The sequence below is a fragment of the Manacus candei genome, unplaced genomic scaffold (genome assembly GCF_025592945.1).
Source record: "Manacus candei isolate 608988 ecotype Guabito, Panama unplaced genomic scaffold, ASM2559294v1 h1tg000014l, whole genome shotgun sequence".
Taxonomy (NCBI): Eukaryota; Metazoa; Chordata; class Aves; order Passeriformes; family Pipridae; genus Manacus; species Manacus candei.
This window is the reverse complement of record NW_026138062.1, coordinates 21,541,978-21,560,846: the sequence shown is the minus strand read 5'-3', so window position 1 is coordinate 21,560,846 and position 18,869 is coordinate 21,541,978. Positions and strand designations below refer to the sequence as shown.

Here is an 18,869-nt window from a genome sequence, read left to right as displayed (position 1 = left end):
TTCTTTCATTCATTTTAAGGTTTAGTTGATGGTGATTTGAGAGACAAGTTGTTTCTAGCTGTGTGAGCTTCCTATGGACATCTACTGGATGTTGAGATTATGTCCTTACTGCTAAACAGAAGATGGTCAATGTGGGAGCTCAAACAAAGTATCCTGGATCGTTATCTGCTTCCCAGGCTCAGATGTGGATGGTTCCAGAGGGTCCTTTTGAGGTCACCTTACACATGATGGGTGGATGTAAGCCAGTCTGTGTCAGCTTGTCTTGGCCAAGGAGCAGTCCCTGAACCTTGTTTATTTAAGAATACCTTGCATGGGTTGAAAGTGCTACACTACACTTGTGGAGCAAAACAATGCTTTTGTGTCTCTCCAGGACCCAGAAAGATAGATGAACCAGCCTGTGGAGTGGAGACAAATACATACAAGGCATGGTATCCAACTCAGAAAGGTGAAAAAGGACTCAGTTAGGAAGCCAATTCTGTAACCTTAAGAAGGCAGTGACAGCCATGGAAGCCTGATATGTGAAAGCAGAGTTGCTTCTCATCTTTTTTTCTTCTTTCTTTTTTTTTCTCCTGTGAATTACAGGTTTGGTTTGGTTTGGGTTTTTTTTTATTATTTTTGGTTTGGTTTTGGGTTTTTTGTTTGTTTGGTTGGTTTTTTTTGGTTTGGTTTGGTTTGGTTTTTTGTTGTTCCTCTATTGGAAAATAAAGAGATGATGAAATTTTACACATGAGTTTCTATAGCCTACAGATGGGGCTCAGAATCTAACCCATGCAGTAGCTGAATACATACATGCATAAAGACAGACTTTATTCAGACTGCACTGCAAATCTATAAAAATATGGCAATAAATTGCCAGAGAAACTGGCACTGGAAAACAGCAGAGTTCCTGGCCTGGTGCCCTCCTCTTTCCACAACCTGTCAGCAGAACTATATAAACCTGCGTAAATCGAAAATAAGATTATTCTGTAGTGAATTTCAGGATCTGCTGCACTGTCGTGGGATGGCAGGAGATTGCTTCTGGGTAAGTAACATAAAAAACTGTGCATGAGTCTTGGTAGACACAGAGAAATAACAGAATTGCCCCTTACCACTCCACGACTCCACGCTACAGCCACTGAGTTCAAGAAAGACTTGCTGAGATTAAAGCTAAGAAAATAAGCAAGCATTAGCATCACAAAATACAAATGAGAAGCAAGGAAAATCCATTAAAGAATGTGAAGTACCAGAAAGGTAAATGGCTTTATCAACCATGAACTCCTCTGCAAAACGAATGTGACAAAAATTCTTCTTGCTTTTCCGAATTGCTGTTATATCTCCACACTGCTCAAAGACTTCCTGAATAATTTCCTCCGTTGCGTTTTCTGGTAATCCTCCAACAAACACTGTTTTACACCCAGGAGGTCTCTCTCTTGTTGAAGGTGGTGGAAGATCTAAGTCAAAACAGAAATCACGTTGGAATACAAAATTTGTCTTTTGATCCATTGGCTCTATTCATCCCCTTAATCAGTTCTGGGCAGCAACAGTTATTTGACATAGAATAGAGGTAGGAGAGAGGGACAAGCAAAATAATTGAATATTGCAGATTGTCCAAAATTTATTACTTGAATCTACACCTTCTCAAGCTTTAGGTGGCATTTCACAAATTAATTCCTGCCACTGTAGGTTGTTCTCCAAGACAGACAGTGAGGTCTAAAAGGATCTTTCTTTTCCCTGAATAGCCACACAAAACCAGAAAAATACTCTGTTTCAAAGCAGGGGAGCTTCTGCAACTGATTTGACCCCGAGCACAGATCTCAAGCACTAGTGCAGTGCATTCAAGCCCTGAACTTCACCGTCTCTGGCTCATTCCCATCACTCGCCATGCTCACCAAGTGTGTGGGCACTTGGGCTGGACACCTTTCCCTGGTCTTAGCATAATTTCATTTCTGTCTCAGAGTACAGGAGTACAGCAAACAGAAAAACAAAGTGGGAAACACAACGAAGTGACAGTATGATGAAAATGCTCTGCTGGTTATCTGTTTTGTCTTGTTGTGAGATAATAGAGCAGACTCCAGCACACGGGAAGGATAACCTCACTGTTTACAAGTGCTCATGAGCTGGAGTAGCTAGAAATGTTGTTTTCATATAGAGAGAGAACATATACACACTTAAATTGGAAAACTATTACATTTTTGAAGGCTCTATAAAAAATATAAACTGCCATAACATTTCACCTTGTTTATATGTAGATTATTACAGCATTCCTCTAAAAGTAATTCTTGAAGAAGGAATCTGACTAATATGACTTAGCTTTTTGGCCCTTTAACAGTCAATGGGGTTACAACCTTAAAATGTACATATTAAATTGTGATCTAGGTACATGCAAAGACTATTTGCTTCATGTTCTCATTTGACTTCACAGTGATAGTGAAAGTCACTGGTTCGATAGCTCTGAAACTAAACTCATGGGACCAACATACACAAAATCAGGGTTTGTGCCTGAGCTGGTGTCAGTGGGAAGAGTTTTCCATTTGCACAAAGTCACAGAAGGGACAGAAGAAAGCCTGGTCTCTGCTTTCAAAAAGAAGGAACTCATCTGCCATGTTGACTCCCCTGAAAAATAGCAAGACAGAAGCCGTAGTCCCCTTTTCACTTCATCTCCCCCAAAGAGAGACTGTAGCTAGTCAGTGTTCGGGTGCAAAATACTGTGTTCAGGGACATGAGCCCAGATTGGTTCCATCTAACTGTGGGCACCTGAAAGGGAGCATGGAGAAGAACAGTACCATATAAGCATTATGTTTTGTGACATTCTGATCTACAGGAAAGACAGATTTCTACTATGAGCTGTGGAGATCTTCAGGCTCTGTTAATTTTCTTTAAGTAGTATTCTTTTTTGTACAAGATGCATAGTTTTTTTACAGAGATGAATAAGGATGTTCTGATACCATACCATACTTTACACACAGAATATACCTTAGAAAGAAACACCATACTTACCTGTAATCTACTTAAAAAACATAATTGTTATTAGATAAGAAATTTCCATGCAGTGTATTTAGGAAAGTAACATTTTTTTCATCAGATCTACTTACTTGGGTTTGGAGGGAAGAGAGTGCAGCTTTTGCAGTGAATTATTTCTTTGACTACAGGCACATCTGTTGGTGGTGGTGGTGGCACTAACCCCATGCCTGGTATCATTGGGTTAATCGGAGTGATTCCAGTCATCATACTAAGGCTTGGATCAAAGCCTGGTACACAGATTGAATCTGTAAATATATAACAAAAAATTCTAGCTTTTAGATCTTGAAACTACTTGTTACAAATTTATTGCACAGAGAGTTTCACTTTATGTTGGGGTTTTTTTGTTTCTCTGAGTATCATTGTTAGAATTAGGAGAAGGGAAAAGAGTAAATGCAAAAAAAGTCACTGGAAGGAAAAATGGAAAAGGCAGAGCAACAGGAAAGAGAGAAGGAAATGGAGAGGGAAAGCGAGAGGGGGGGGAGAGAGAGAGAGGGAGAGGAAGAGGGGGAGGGAGGTGCATTTTCAGCAAAAAAAAAAGCTATATATAAAGAAGGGAATGTTATATAATCTAAAATATTAACATGACTGAGTAAATCACAGCATGTTAAAGTGTAAAATCATGCACCATGAATATCTGTTATTATCTGGAATGCATTTTCTGTTTCATAATGCTACTGTGGTGTTTACATTGCTTTATGACCAAAGCGTACAAAGAATATAATTTAACATTGATATGTCTTCTCCATCTAATTGTCAGACTACTTTATCACAACATAACCTTCTCACATAAGTGACCTTGATTTACAAACAGCACAGAGAAAGATCCATTTCTGGCTCTGTTATAGAAGTCTAGTTATTCAAGATTTCTAACCATTTTACCCTGGAATATAAATTTTCAGCTGCATAGAATGGGGTCTTTTTGAACCTTGGAATTAATTCCTTCTTGCCCTGTTATTTAATCGGATTAGTAGATTCTCTTCAACACATGTATTATTAACATATACCACTACAGCCTCATAAAGTAAAATGAATATTTGGCAAACGTTACTCTTTCTCCTTCCTGATCTCTTTGCCAAGACTTCCATAGGTATTACTTAAAGTTGAAAGATTTTCCGGGGAGCACCAGTGCTGTAACACCAAGAATTGTAATAAGCAGATGTTTCAGAGGAACTGAGAGCCAACTTCTGAAATTTGATTTCGTTAAAAACAAGGCTTTGGGTTTCTTGAGGCATAATGAATAAAATATTTTGAGAGACCGATCTCTTTGTTGGCATAACACTGCTGCTATTTGGCATCATGAATTATTTAAAAGAAGAGAGTTACTTTGGTGTTCTACAGATTTTCTACTGAGTTTTCTGGCTAGCAACTGGAAAATACTTAATGATACATGTAAACATGAGGTTTGGTAGCTCAGGAGCTTGTTTATTTTGAAGAAGCAAAGAGGGAAACAACTCCTTCTCAAGAAGTTTATATATATATCCATATATATATATATATATATATACATATACAAAATTTGAGCTAATTTGTTACAAGGCATGATCAGTGGAATGTGACCAGAGGGAGACCAGTTTTTTCATCCTAAATCTGCTGGTGAGAAGCTATGTGGCCCTGGGTTGGCCTTTGGACCTTTCTGTATTTTCATTTCTGTATCTGCAAAACAGGTACAGTAATATACACTTACTGGTGAGTATTAGCTCACATTTTTAGAGCACTTTGCAGGTGTAAAGCACTCTGTGGGGGCTGAAAATTAGCATTATTATTCCTGAGAAACATTCATAATCATCTTCTCTAGGAAGGACAACTGAGGATTGAGAATTTAAACTCTAAAAGACCTCATGTCTCTCTCAACTGCACACTCCCTGCTCTTTGCTCACTGATTGTGAGCCTTCACCACCTTCAGGCAGTTCTGTACAGCAAGCGTAGCAAGTGCACAGCAAGCAAGGATTTGCTTTAGGCTTATTGAGGACCAGTATTAATGAAAAGTCATGATATTATATTACTATTTTTTAATAAGTGGGCTTATGAAAAATTATTTGCTCTGGGTGTGATTTTTTTTTTTCAGTATCAATGTATATGCACTGCTTTTCAGATTAAGCTTTGAAACTTGGAGACTGTCATTTATTCCATGGGATGCAGTGGTGTTGATATTAAAGATTCATGGTGAATGCTGGGAGCTAACATCAGAGGTGAAAGAGAAACACGCAATTCAAAGAAGTCCTTAGGCTATGTTAATAATCGTAATCTCATTTTTAAAAGTTAAGACTTCTGACTGTCACAGAAGACCATCATGTGCAGCAGTCTCTGGTTGTGGGTGGAATTCCCTCATTGCTACTTTCTGCTAAAGCATCCTGCAGAGCTCGGTGGCACAAAAAGCGGAGTACCACACAAGCGCTCAACACACTGTGTCATACCAGTCCTCTCCTAGGATCAGGAGATGCCAAGAGAGGCATTTCATCTATTTCTCTAGACATATTAGGGTCAGCTACAGTCCTAACCAGACATTTCATATTGAATCCAATATCCATAGGAGACCTGCAGCATTCTGAAGCAGGTACACAAAATGATGGACAGAAGGCCAAGTTCTCTCTGTCCTGCACATACCTTTCAGGCACCATGTCACAGACAAGGAAAACTATCACCATCTGCCAACTGCTACCACAAGTTTTATTTAACCATCCCTGTTCTCTCCTTATGACAACCACTAGACACATTTCAGCTTCACTACAGGACTAGCAAACTGAAATAATAGCAAACTCTGCCCAAATCACAGACACATGCTCTCGAGAACCCAAAGCAAAGATGGTAGGTTTCAATAAGGTACAGTTTTCTGAATAGTCCTTTGGCAGTGATGCAGATACAGAGAAAAACAAATCTAAGGGACATAGCAACAAGGAAACTCTGGGCATGGGAAGGAAGAGCTTTTAGGTTGCATACTAATCAAAGCAGGTAGAAAATTATTTGCTACTAATTCCTGGCACCTTCAAGGAAATGTGACTTTGTAAGTAACTTTGCCAGTGTTAAATAACTATATGGCTTTGTCATCAGTTTCTTTTACAACTGGAATTAATCTACAAGAGCTGGAGCAGAGTGCTGGGGTCCAACACTCACAAAATGTCCTTCGAGGTGTACTGGGACTACATGCCTTCAGAAGGTGACTGTGCTGAGCTATACTGAAGAGTACTCAGCCAGTAATTCTTGGAATCTAATTCCACATCTTGCAGACACTAATCCAAACCCTGCTAAGGTCAACAGCAAGACTACCGAATGCATGAACAGCTTTTAACCCTGACCAGGTTTACTTTCTCTGTCCTCTTGAATAAGTTGCTTCAGTTTCCCAATATGTTAAATTGAGAATTAAATACTTTCATACATAGCATGAGCACTGAGAGGATGCACAGGTGTCGAGCATCCTAGAAATGAAAATCATTCTCTGTATACTATAAACTATTACCATGCATTGCAGTGATGGAAAATTCAGCTGGATTTATGAACAGTGAAGATCCTCTTCAGACCCCCAAAGAAATGGGTGGTGTTTCTACCTATAGAGAAGCTGATGCATGCCACCTGCATATTTCTGACAAACCATGAAGAGAGACTATAGATGGGATGTCCAAATACTGGTCTGGACTCTGAGGTGCAGAGAAAAAGGAACTGACAAAATCACTGGAAAGGAAAGTCAATAAATATGCCACATCTGTGATAGGATCTAGAAGAATCCCAAGTTTAACTATATTAATGCTATCAAGTGGTGCAATAATAGAAGTTGGATAGATAGCTCTTGTCTAGAAACAAGGGATGATCATCCATCAGCACCACCACTGCAGACTGCTTCATGTCCTGGCATAACGCCTATTTGGAGCAGGGCCAGGACACCAAAGTTAGCACTGGAGGCAACTCCTGCTGAACTTCTGGGAAGGCTATTGGTCTTCAGAATCAAAGAAACTGATAGACTTATGCAGTATTCAAAAGAAATGGGAATTAACCCTGCCCATGTATGGTTTTTTTAACAGATCCCTTTAGAGACATAATTATTAAGATTTTGTAGACATGAATATGTTACACTAAACATAGAGCTATATTACGTTTATATACTACACATCTGAAGAGTTAAAAAAGCAGTATTTTATGCTTCCAATGATCACAGCATTATTTTTAAAGCGATCTATACATATATTTATGCAGCTAGGTAATGGTTTGCGATCTCTTGGAACTATAAAAAATAACTTGGCAGGAGAGAGAAAATTTTCATTTGAAATTGTTAATAAATAATTAGTAAATGAGATCATTAAAATGGAAAGTAATCAGAGATGTTAAAGGACTTCAAGAGTGGAAAAGCACATGTTGTTCGAGTCCCTGTGAATATTGTACAAAAGGCTTGAATATTCACGTATTTGTATAAGAAAGTGAAAGTATTGAACATCAATATTTTCAAGTCCATGCATGCCTAAATTTGTGAAAACAAATTAATTCCTGTTTCATCTGATAAGGTGGAGAACAGTGAAAACCTCTGGAAAGCAAATATTTGGAACTGTCACTCAGAGGCAACAAGAAGAATCTTGAACACTTGGAGTAGTTTTTAAAGCACCTTTTTCTTTCAAGTGGAATAACAGAAGAACAAATCATTTCACATGAAATATTTGACTCTGGAAAAAACAGAAAAACAATTAAAACCCTTTGAGGATAACTATATTGTAACACAGTATGTTGTGTAAAACATTTGCTTTTATTAGGGTCTATATTGGGAGGGCAGGAATAACTTTGTCATCCATAAAAACCGCAGCACAACTTGGAGAAGCGACCTGTTTTTCTTCTTTGGCAATGGTTGCTGTCTGAATCACCTGTTGTTTTTGCCATGTTATTGCTCTGCCCAAGTAACATGGATGCAAACTCCTGCCAACTGTGCTTTTGGCTATTGCACTCTATTGCCAAAACTAAGTTACCGCCACATTTCCACCAGCGCTTACAAGTTATTTATCTGCTCAAAATAACTTTCTAAGGGTATAATCCCCTCTATGAGTCACAGTATTAGCCATTGGATGTGTAATTTATTTTGTCTGCAACTGCCAATTGTTTCTGTGGTGTTTTACAACAGCTGCCAAGTTGTATTTCTATTGGATGCATAAGAACACCCATGTGTGAAAACAAGGATTTGTTTGTGTGCCCCTACTTGCACACATGGAAGGTTTCCACCATGAACATCATCAGCCATGTGGCTCAACCCTGCTGGTCAAACACACAGAGAGATGGTGAGTGGTGAAAACAATGATCTGAGCACAAAACAGTCCACAAAAATAATAAACATTGAAAAGGTCCCCATGGCCTGGGAGTGATAATTTTACACCTACAAAAATAGTCTGTTTTCTGCTAGAGAATGGAGTTGCCTGCCAACATGCACTGAAAGGATTAGGACAGTCCAGGCAGCAGCTGGTAATAAATGTAGTAAGATGCTCATTAAACTGTGTTTTCTGTGGAGGAAAAAAAAGCTTCTGGAGATTAGAGATTTGACTGTGTACTTCAGAAACACCATTGCTGAGTATTTTGAGACTGAACATAGAGTTGATTCCTAAAAGTTGAAATTAAAATTTTCCTGAAAAAGGGCAAACTAATACAGAGTCTGCCTCCCTTATAGCAAATACATATATATACATACATATATGTATATATAAATATTAACTTTCAGTAACAAAGAAAGAGTTGCTATTTTTTTTCTTTGAAATTAAGAAAGTACATTATTAGAGTAAGAAAAAGCTATTCTAAAAACTTTTTGTATTTCTATCTAAAATTCTCCCTCAAAACTCTGCAATCTGCTAGTGTCTTCATCCCCATGTTAATCTCATTTTTTCCCTATCAGCAATTAAGAATGAATATTCATCTGCAAGCTAGAGATCAAGGCTGGATCACTGCTTTCCCTGGTCATTGAAATCCTACCATCTTCCGGCTTTCAGGAAGCTTTTGGCAAAGTGACCCATTTGGTCAATATTATAGGACTTCTCTCATCAGCATCTTCAAGTACATTTCCTTAATCAGTTTAGACATCATTAAACTTCTAGACTTCTCTGTCTCTAAAATAGATGCCAGATTGTCTGGTAAACTTCCAGACACATTCCAATAAACAAAGGTGGGATAAAAGGTCTGACAGCTCCTCCATTAGACCATTGAAACCACTATCATCCTGCCTCAGAGAAAGGACCCTCTGACTGCAGCCAGTAGCAGATGTCCAGGGCATCATAAGAAATAGGCAGGTAAAGAGAATGATATTTTTAGCTATATACATTGAGTGTTTACATATTCCCAATGATAGAGATTATAATTGAACAATCCTTTCTAGCAGGTATCTATTCCAGATGACTTAATTTATACCTTTACACTAAATTCTACTGTGTACCTACTTATATTTGGAATACATTGGAACCTATTTGTATCTCTGGCTTTCACATATACTAGTGAGTAGCAGCTGAATTAGGAATTGTACTTCCTTTTCTTTGTTAAAATAAGGTATTTGGCAGTTCTGGGTACACTTTTCTAGTTCTTTCACCCTGAGAAATCATGTATTCCTTATTCACCTTATCCACAAGATTACAGATTTTACCTCCGCTTTTATATTTTGCCATCTGTTTGGCATCTTTGTCTCTGCAGAACTGCTACAAAGGAATATGGTATGGACCCTCTGACTGTGGACCCTATTAAAAAAATGAGAATATAACTGCAAGGGCAGAGATGTCTCTGTAGGTGCTCATCTAGTCCTGAATTTGTGAAGAACTAAGTATCGAAGACATGAACAGATGCCCTTAGGCACTGCATGAACACAACTGATGAAGCATCATGTGAGCACAGGACTCCTGCAGGTGCAGGAGTAAGGCATGTAGGATCAATGTACATGTGTGTGTGTGTGTGTGTGTGTGCATGTGCATTTGCGTATTTGGAGGAGTGGAAAGGAGTGAATAGAGAAGGAGCGGGAAATAATCTCCTTGACCTCCAGCTTTCTCAGTTGGCCAGGGGATCCATCTTAACACCACTCAGCAAGAGCTATATTCTGTGAAACAGAGCCTGGTCTGTAGCAAACACAAGTCTCTAAGGGAGTTTTGACAAAAACAGAGGGTGAGGGGGAATCCAGATGAATGTTTCTCATTAATAATAAATGAAGTAATAATTTATGTGAACTCTACAGTGTCTGCCAGACCCACTTCACAAACAAAGCCTTTGTAGCATCATCAAAACACTTGCCACTTGAAAATTACTTCCATGAGACATATATCACTGACAAAGCTTTAGGGCTGTATTATTGTACTTGCTTTTTAAAGAAAGCACTGTCTCTGCACAGAGGAATAGCTTACAGCAGAGAATCCCAAAACTTTAGATGCTGTTCTTCAGATCTGGTTATGCTGTGGCTGAAAACACAAAAAGCAAATCTGGCCTCCTCTTGATCCCTTCCCACAAAATCACATGACAAACTATACTTAGAGCAATATATATGACAAAGACTAAATTAAAGAAAACCACCTTCTCTTTTTACAAGCAAATAATGGGGTGAATCACTCCTGGTTCATCCCTTATTGTTGCAGTGCTTGGCACAACAGGACCTCAATCTTGTTTAGAGCTTTTAATGAAATGCAAATAATAGGAGAGAATAACAAATAATAATAATACAACAAAGTGTTACTACAATGGATGCCACTCTCCTTCAAAGATGCAATTCAACACTGGTGTGTACAGAAATCTACAAAGCTAATGTTATTTCTATTACTCTGTCTGCTTATGGATAGCCATCAGTGCCATTTTTTCTTCAGAGGAGTCAGGCACTACCTGCCCATGGTGATTCTATTTCATTTCCCCTTAGAACAGCTCTACAAAAAAGTACCTGACAGGCAAGCCTCAGAATGAGCTGGAAAACCCAAGACTTAAGGCTGAGGGAGTCTGATGATGGTTTGTCAGCTTTTGATGGCTGACAGCTGCATGTGTAAAAAGCCAAGCCAGAAAAAAGTGACTAATCTTAGTCTCTATCCACAATCAGCTGCTCTTCCATGTGTGAAACTGTTGCCATTGCAGGAGAAACTTGTGGAGGTGAAAACTGAAAGGGCAAAAAGCAGAAAAATAGCAAAGAAGGAAAAATGTAAAGAGAAAAACAAAATAAAGAGGTGAAGGAGAGGGAAAGATGAACAGACAGTAATATTGTCTGGACCCTTTGTGTCCATGCTTTATTCACAGGCTATTTTGACCTGTGACGGGATTTTGAAGGATTCATGAGTTTATAGCACCTCACAACATCCAGAGTGTTCACCTGCCTAAAGTTCCTGCTGCTTAAGAACCATTCCACACAGTAGGAACAACGGGCTTCTTCCATCTTCTCATCAATAAATCACTTCCTTGCATGGGGTCAGTCACCAGTTCATTGTGAAGAAAATAACAAAAATGCAAATTCTGCACAGTGCCACCTGGTCCCCAGCTAATGGCTCCTGGGCTAGTTTGTAAAAATATGGGACTGGCCAATATGCAAAGTAATACATTGCCTGTACACTGTAAAATGTGCACAGTTGTTATTTCCTGACTTTAAAAAGTCTCTGTGCGCTCACTATATGCTGCCTGCGACAATTCTCTCCAGTTTTCAGATTCTTCCTTTCATTTCTCCAGTTCTGGGCTCATCACAGTGGGCTATTTAGTAAGGTTAGCCTTTGCCAAACTAAGTAGCCTCTCTAAGCTCCCTCCATTGGAAGCTGTTCAATTTGTTTGCCAAATGAACCTCTTCCTAAAATGAAACTTTGCCATGTTCCTTGAAAATGAGATCACCTTTCACTAAAAAGCTCTAGAAGATGAGAAAATAAATAAAACATGATTATACAGCCTATGAACTGTTAATGGATTTTTCTTTGCTTGCTATCTAGGAAAGTGCTGTATTCCAGAAATTTGAGAGGCATTTGTATGGGCACAAAAAGAAAAAAAAAGGTTATTGGAAGATATAAGCTCCTAAGATGTAAATGAATACTGAAAAGAAATTGGAGAAATAGGAAGAAATTCAATTCCCAAGCCAGACTAATACTGAAATATAACCCTTGTAATAAATGACTCATAAAAAGCCTTCAGTGTGTAAAAGATGGTAAAATACCATCTTCTGGATATTAATGTGACCTCAGAGAAAATGGGTGAAAAAATGAAATCCAGACTTTCCATTGGACATTTTCCAAATGAAAACAAAAGGGACTAATTTTTCTCATGAATCATGAAAGAAGTTCTGGCTATTAAGCTGGAGTTACTGTGTGGATCCTTGAATCTGTGGAATGCATACAAACACTCTCCTTGCGTTTCCAGGGTCACAGGAGTAACAACAACACAACAGCCCTGCCAAAACTGGAAAGAAGCTGTATAACTCAGAAAGGTGTATCGACTGCATGGTCAAGTTCTCAAAGAAACACGAGAAAAACTGGACTCTGACATACTGAAGCATCCTTCTAACCCTCTAGCAAATCCCTAATTTTGTTTAGTACCAGAACAGAACAATCTGAAGTGACACTTCTGTATAATGTTCTCCCGATTTCCAACACTCTGCAGGCTCAGAAGCTTCCTAAGTCAGAGAAAGTTTTGTGCCGCATTTAGGTTTATTTTTGGATGAAAATACCAATGAGCTTTATTGCATGGGATGTATTTCTCTTGGTGTCATTACAGGAGATGACAGAAAGTTGTCCTGTGAAATTGGCTGGAAAATCTTGTGTGACGATATTTCAAAGTTTTAACCAAGTTATTCTACATGCATGCTTCTCTTTAAAAAGCCTGAGTAAACAAGCAAAAGAGAGATTTATGCAGTAAGTTTAAATGATTGTTACTGGTACTAATTTCTGAGTTTATCACATGTTAAATAATTTAAATAACAGTGTCCAAATTCCTAAATCCACAGTATCTTTAACCCATGGAGTACTAGGAGGATAAGTAAACTAGATGTAGCAAAGATTTGCTGTCTGTATATGAATGCAGTAAGAAATCTTATTTTTTTTATTATCCTCCACTAGAACTGTTTGACCTCCATACAGTTTATGGCAGCAACTTGTAGGACAATAATTGAATGCTCTGTGCATGAGCAGAATACCTGTTGGATTTGAATTTGATTAACTAACTGTTGAGTAAGTAATAGAGTGGTACTTGGTGAATTAATAAACTGTTTATTGGTTAAGAATTAACCAAGAATTGCATCTTGAGAATACTATGCTACATAAAACATGATCTGAAAAGAACTAATTTTTGATAGCAGCAAGTAATACTCCTGAGTGTCTGTAGAAAGAACTATCTTAATTAAACTCCAATGCACTAGGACAAAGATATTTTTGCTTTCAAAGTCATCTAGCACCTTAGCAACCTGAAAACATTCCTATGTGCTTAGCTTTCACTGCAAAATACAGAGTGTTGGTTAGTACAGCTCTTCGGGAACATGAGAAACCATTAAGCTTTACATAAGCAGGTACCTTAGCTAATGGAAGGCTCAGGCCATGGGCAGTGTGTCTGCATCCAAAACGGAAAGATTTGTGAATTCACAGGGGTCATAGGCAGATGTGACCCGAGGACTGGGTAGCCATGTGGGCAGGAAGAGAGTGATCTGTGGTGATGAGAGCTTGCACATAGATGGCAAAAGATCTAAAATCAGACACAATGACCAACTTAAAGAAAAGCATTTTGCGTTGAGGAGGATGGGATGAAAGTTGTAGAAACCAAGAGAATGGAAAGTACCATCCAAAGTACTATTCCTTCTACATTCGAAAGACAAAAAAGGGCAAAAAAGACCATGGGAATTAGTCACAGTGCTCAGTCAATCACCTCTTCTCCAGCTTTGGATAACCCACAACACCCTCAGCTTCAAATGATTTACAATACCCTCCGTTTTCAGCTAGAGACTTGTCAGAAGGGAAGGTAATAAAGTGTGCTAGACAGAAATGGAGTATGTTGCTTATTAAACAGGAGATATATTTTTTATCCTTTCCATTGTTACACCTGTGATTTGATCTGTGTTCTTAAACACAAAAAAATAAATAGGAAATATTAAATAAATATAAGCTTCCACATGTTAACACTGTCTTCCTCTGCAGCTTTTAAGTCCATGAATGTTATACCGTGCTTGAGCTAAAAATATTTGGTTTTGAAAAATCTCTTCATTAGTTAATGCTTTCTTTGACCACCTCCCCACTTCTCAAATTTCACAGGGTGTGAAAATTGCCTGATGCATTCATTGCAATTCAAGATAATGTTTCAAATTCCCCTTCCAACATGAATTTTGTGGATTGTTTTTAGATCTTGATGATATAAGCACAAGGGTCCTCTCAGCTCTCTGAAGTGCCTGTTTTAGGCAGCCAGACTCAATGGTCAAATGACTGGCAATGGTGGTAACTGGATTACTCTTCATGGCTAGTAAAGAAATTCCAAGTGGGATGCCCCTCACTTCATAAAAAACCAATTCCCTTTCATGCTATTTGAGTACAGTAATTGTTCCATTGACCAATTTAGAAGAGGCTTGACATTAAAACAGTGTCAGGAGAGTGTGCATCATGCTAAGGTAAATAAGGGTAGTCCCTACGTCTGAGAGCTGTTGTTCCAGGCTTTTAGCAGACTTAGACAGACATTTCTGCATCTTTTGACATCTGGGTCACAACCATAAAGTTTTTCAGCACAAGTACAATAATTATAACATTATAAATAGATTTTTCAGCTCATCTCCATTCATTTTGTGTCTCCCACAGAGCAGAAAACCCTTCCTTTCAGCTATGTGGGCATTTCTCTTGTACAGGGAAGGTCATCAGCAGCTAGAGATGCCAGAGTAGCCAGCTGCTCTGTAGACCTTGCTCCCTGAGGCCTCACTACCAGAGCCATGATCAATGGAATAGTGCAGACTAATAAACCTTGATTTTGGCAAATAACCCAGGGGCAGCCAGCTGGGATGGGTTAAATCATCCTGAGGTTCTTTTAAGATACTCTGGGACCTGTGCAGGGCAATGCACAGAACTGGGTTAATGCTTTTGGCCCCCAGTGACTCCTTCGCTCTCTCCTGTCTCTCACGATAATGGGAAATGTATGCCTGAACTAATAATAAACCAGTGCTGGGCATGTCTAGAACACCATGCCAAATATAAAACAGCTGGGGCTCTCTGGCCAGCCATCAGCTAGCTCAATCACATCATTGCCTGAAGTCCTCAAGAAAATAGGTAAAGATGAGTATATAAGGAACTTTCAAATCAACCAGAAAAAAAAAAATCTTAGAACATTTGTATAAATCTACTTTATTATTTATTATGGCATAGTTTTTATTTCCTAATAAACACAAATCTCTCATCATGTTCTTCACCAAAAAAAGGGACTAAAAAGATGAGAAATGCTTACAGGAGGAAGAAGGAATCTCTCCAAGAACACTTACATCTTTGTACCTCCAAAACAGCTTAAAATACAGCATTGCTCTTGGCTGTCTTCCAGTGTGGGTAAAAAAAAGGGCTATATTTCTCCTTAGAAAGTAGCAATCTTGACAACATTCTTACAATGTTGTATTTCATTATTTAGTTTAACAGGGAAAAATCTTGTCTGAGAAGAAATCAGGAGGTTTTATAAATGAAGAGCATACTACAGGAAGCAGAGTGAGATACTATGTGCACAAAATCAGTTCAACTTTTATTCCAATTAAGGAAGATTCCAGGCTTTGTATCTCCTCGCATAACACATTTTAATTTAGATTATGTTAATGGTTTTGTGCAAAACTTGTAGCTTAAAATTCTTGCTGCTAGAAAATTTCATCTGTAATTTCTGACAGCCTGCACCAAAGGTTCACCTGCTAATATTTCAGAGCAATGAACCAAACACATAGCAATTTCACACACACTCATACACAGAATCAACCCCACCATTCAGAAATTAAATTGGCCTTTTTGGTATTTACAGTGCACCATCAGAACACTGACTCTCTTTTACATGCGACCCTCTTTTACAAAGCTTTCAAGCAAGGTGTGGGTTTGCAAACACCAAGAACAGAAGATACATTCATTGTTTCAAGAAGTATCCATTTTTTTGCAAATTAAGGAAAAAGCCAAATGATGTCAGACAGACTTTGTTTCAAATTGTAATGAATCTTTATCCCATTTTTAGTGAAAATGCATTTCTTTGTAACAGTGGGTTAGAATATGTTATCCACATTAAGATGCTTCTTTTGCCTTACCATGTGCATTTCCACAGCTAGGGTTCTGTCAATAGTTTTATAAAAAAATATTTTTTTCAGAGGTTTGTACCAGCTATAAAAATAAGTTCCAGGATGAAAATTGCCAGAATGTTGGTTGTCAGTTCAAGGATACATGATAGTAAGTGTTCTCAATATATTTTTACCATCTTTTTTAGAATATGAAAAAGAAACTGCTACCCAATCCTCCTTCACAAGCTTTGTTAAGTATTTTTTTACAAGGTGTCCAACTACAATCTCTGGTAGTAGGGCAATATAAAAATAACACAAAGACACTTGCAGCATCCAAATGTATTGGGGATAAAGGTATAGCCGTATTTGACATTCTATGTACAATAAATGCAGCATAATTGAGCAACGTTCACTAACACTGCGTAATTATTTGACTGAAAAAAATCTTTGCTAAAGTCTTCCCCAGGAGGCTGTCAAAGAAACTGTGCAGGCATAAAGTGAAAGACAAGACCTTGTCATGATTGATACAGGTCAGAAGCTGGCCAAAGAGGTGGAAATACAAGAATAGTGACTAACAGTACTTTCCATCTGAGATCAGTGGTGTAATTGGAGGTAATGTTGATAATTGTATTGAAAAGAGAGAGAGTAGTGTTACAGCAAAACCCCTAAAAGACATATAATTGATTGCCTGAAAAAAAATAAATATAATTTTATATATATCTCAAGAGGCATTTTAGAGGAACCAAACAGAAAGAAAGCAGAAGAGCACAATGCTAATAAATCCCAAAAGAGTCTCTGCAAAGGATAGGGTGAATGGCTCATGCAGTAAAGATCTGGCAGTGTGGCACTGCATTGAAGGGGCCAGGGAAGCCAATTTAAAGGTTTGCCTGGATAAGGGATAAGACAAAAAGGTATGGGAAAATTACTGCAAGTCTCTTAGAAAACTCAGACTCTCATTCGACATACCATATTCTGTATTAGTCACCCCATATTCCCCAAGAAATATAAAAGCACAGCAAAAATAGGGAAATGAGTATTATCAAGAACACTATAAAGTAGCTCATAAGAACCATGGCTGAAGAAGCATCAGCTTGCTCACTGGGGAGAAGAGGCAGTTGTGTAGGAGCATTACAAAGCTCATTAATTTTATAGAGGAGGTAGGTGGACAGGTACTGTGAACTCTGTTCCATGGTACAAAACTGGGAAGCATTTAGTGACATAAATAAGGTTGTAAATGAAGAACAGGTAGGTGGAAACAATTCCTAATTGCTGCAAGAATTACTCCCATGGAACTCTATGTTATGTAAAACTTAACTGAATTAAGATCTTATCAGAATTAAAATACAAATAAATAAAGAAATACAGACAAAACCGCACAGAAAAATACATCATACACCTTAGACAACAAAAGTGTTCAAAGTGATAGAACAGGAGGCAGGGTCATCTATTATTAAAGTCACTTGACACTTCCTATTACAATACCCTGTTGTCAGTTGCTCTTAGCTTTGCCAATCATTAGCAGTTTGGACTGAAATTTTACACATCGAATATCTGCCCGAGGCTGAAATACTCTGGAAAATTTTAGTCTGAGCAATTCAGCTGCTGCTCAAATGGAGCAAGAGAAGAGTCCTTGGCTTTTTAATTTCATTGTTCAAAAAAATTGGTGTTATGTCTCGACAGTTGTAGCCCCTTCAGACTTCTGAAGGAAGATGTAACATTTCAGAGGTGAAAAGCCTTTGCATTGTAGCTGTCACATTTGCCATCGTCTTTAAACTCTACCGGTAAATTCAGGCAAATTATGTATTTGACTAAAATGAAATTCACTCATGCTCTGAAAAATAGATCTATTTTTGTTTTTAATAGCTGAAATCACAAAGGATTACATCTTCCATTGTGCTGGCTTATGTTTGTGCCTCCACTCAGCAAACAAGGAAAGAGTTAAAGCGGAAAGATCTCAGCTATTGTCAACACTTGAAATAATTTGTTCTAGCTTTTCATAACTTGAAACCTAAAGTTGCCTTCTACTTTCTCTCCTCTTTTTGCCGTCAGTCTGCAAAGTTTCCAGCTTAGCTGGTGAGGATGAACCTAACCTTGTGACATTTACTGAGATCAGAGTGGTTAAATCAGAAGATTGTCTGAGCAGTCTGATTCTCCTAAAAGCCTGTCAGGTCTGGCACAGCTAATTGAGTCTTGCCTCATATGATCTGCCTGTGATTGTTCCAACAAGAGAAGACAGAGAACAACAGAGCCAGCAAGCAAAATTTTTCCCAAGTCTTGCTATTCTCATCTCCCTTCTCATTTATGGGGAAAAATATCTTTCATAACAATTCTAGGGGACGTTTGCAAAGTTCTGAAAGTTTTGCTTTTTCCACTTACTTGGCCATTTCATTTGAAACATCTCCTCCTCTCTGCAGGCATTTTGAAGAGAAATCAACTTTTCAGCCTATAATCTGCAGTAGGATACATCATGACCAGGATGTATCTAGTCCACTCTGTTAGCTCTGTTAGCTGTTAGCTCACCACTTAACACCAGTTTTACCAGGGAGGCAGAAAACACCTTTTCAAGCTGTAAGTCAGGGCCAGGTAGATGATGATAGATTTCTGCATGTACTCCATGGTTGAAGAGAGATGATGTCAGAGCTGGCGACATCACCTACCCTCCCTTGCCCTTCTCTCCATCTCACCTTGTGTTCTACAGTTGGCACAGGGAAAGACACTTTGG

General features: G+C 38.3%; 1 protein-coding gene across 9 annotated transcripts in view; it reads right to left on the bottom strand.

Moving 5' to 3' along the window:
* Positions 1–18,869, bottom strand: part of ENOX1 (ecto-NOX disulfide-thiol exchanger 1) — a 364,884-nt gene that overhangs the window by 96,423 nt on the left and 249,592 nt on the right. For 8 of the 9 annotated variants that reach the window (XM_051778707.1, XM_051778705.1, XM_051778710.1 and 5 more), the window contains 2 exons: positions 3,072–3,245; positions 1,224–1,430 (listed from right to left, as the gene is read on the bottom strand). In XM_051778707.1, coding sequence (XP_051634667.1) covers positions 1,224–1,430; positions 3,072–3,245 — 381 coding nt within the window. The remainder of the gene's footprint in view (positions 1–1,223; positions 1,431–3,071; positions 3,246–18,869) is intronic. The other variant, XM_051778712.1, reaches the window with a different exon arrangement.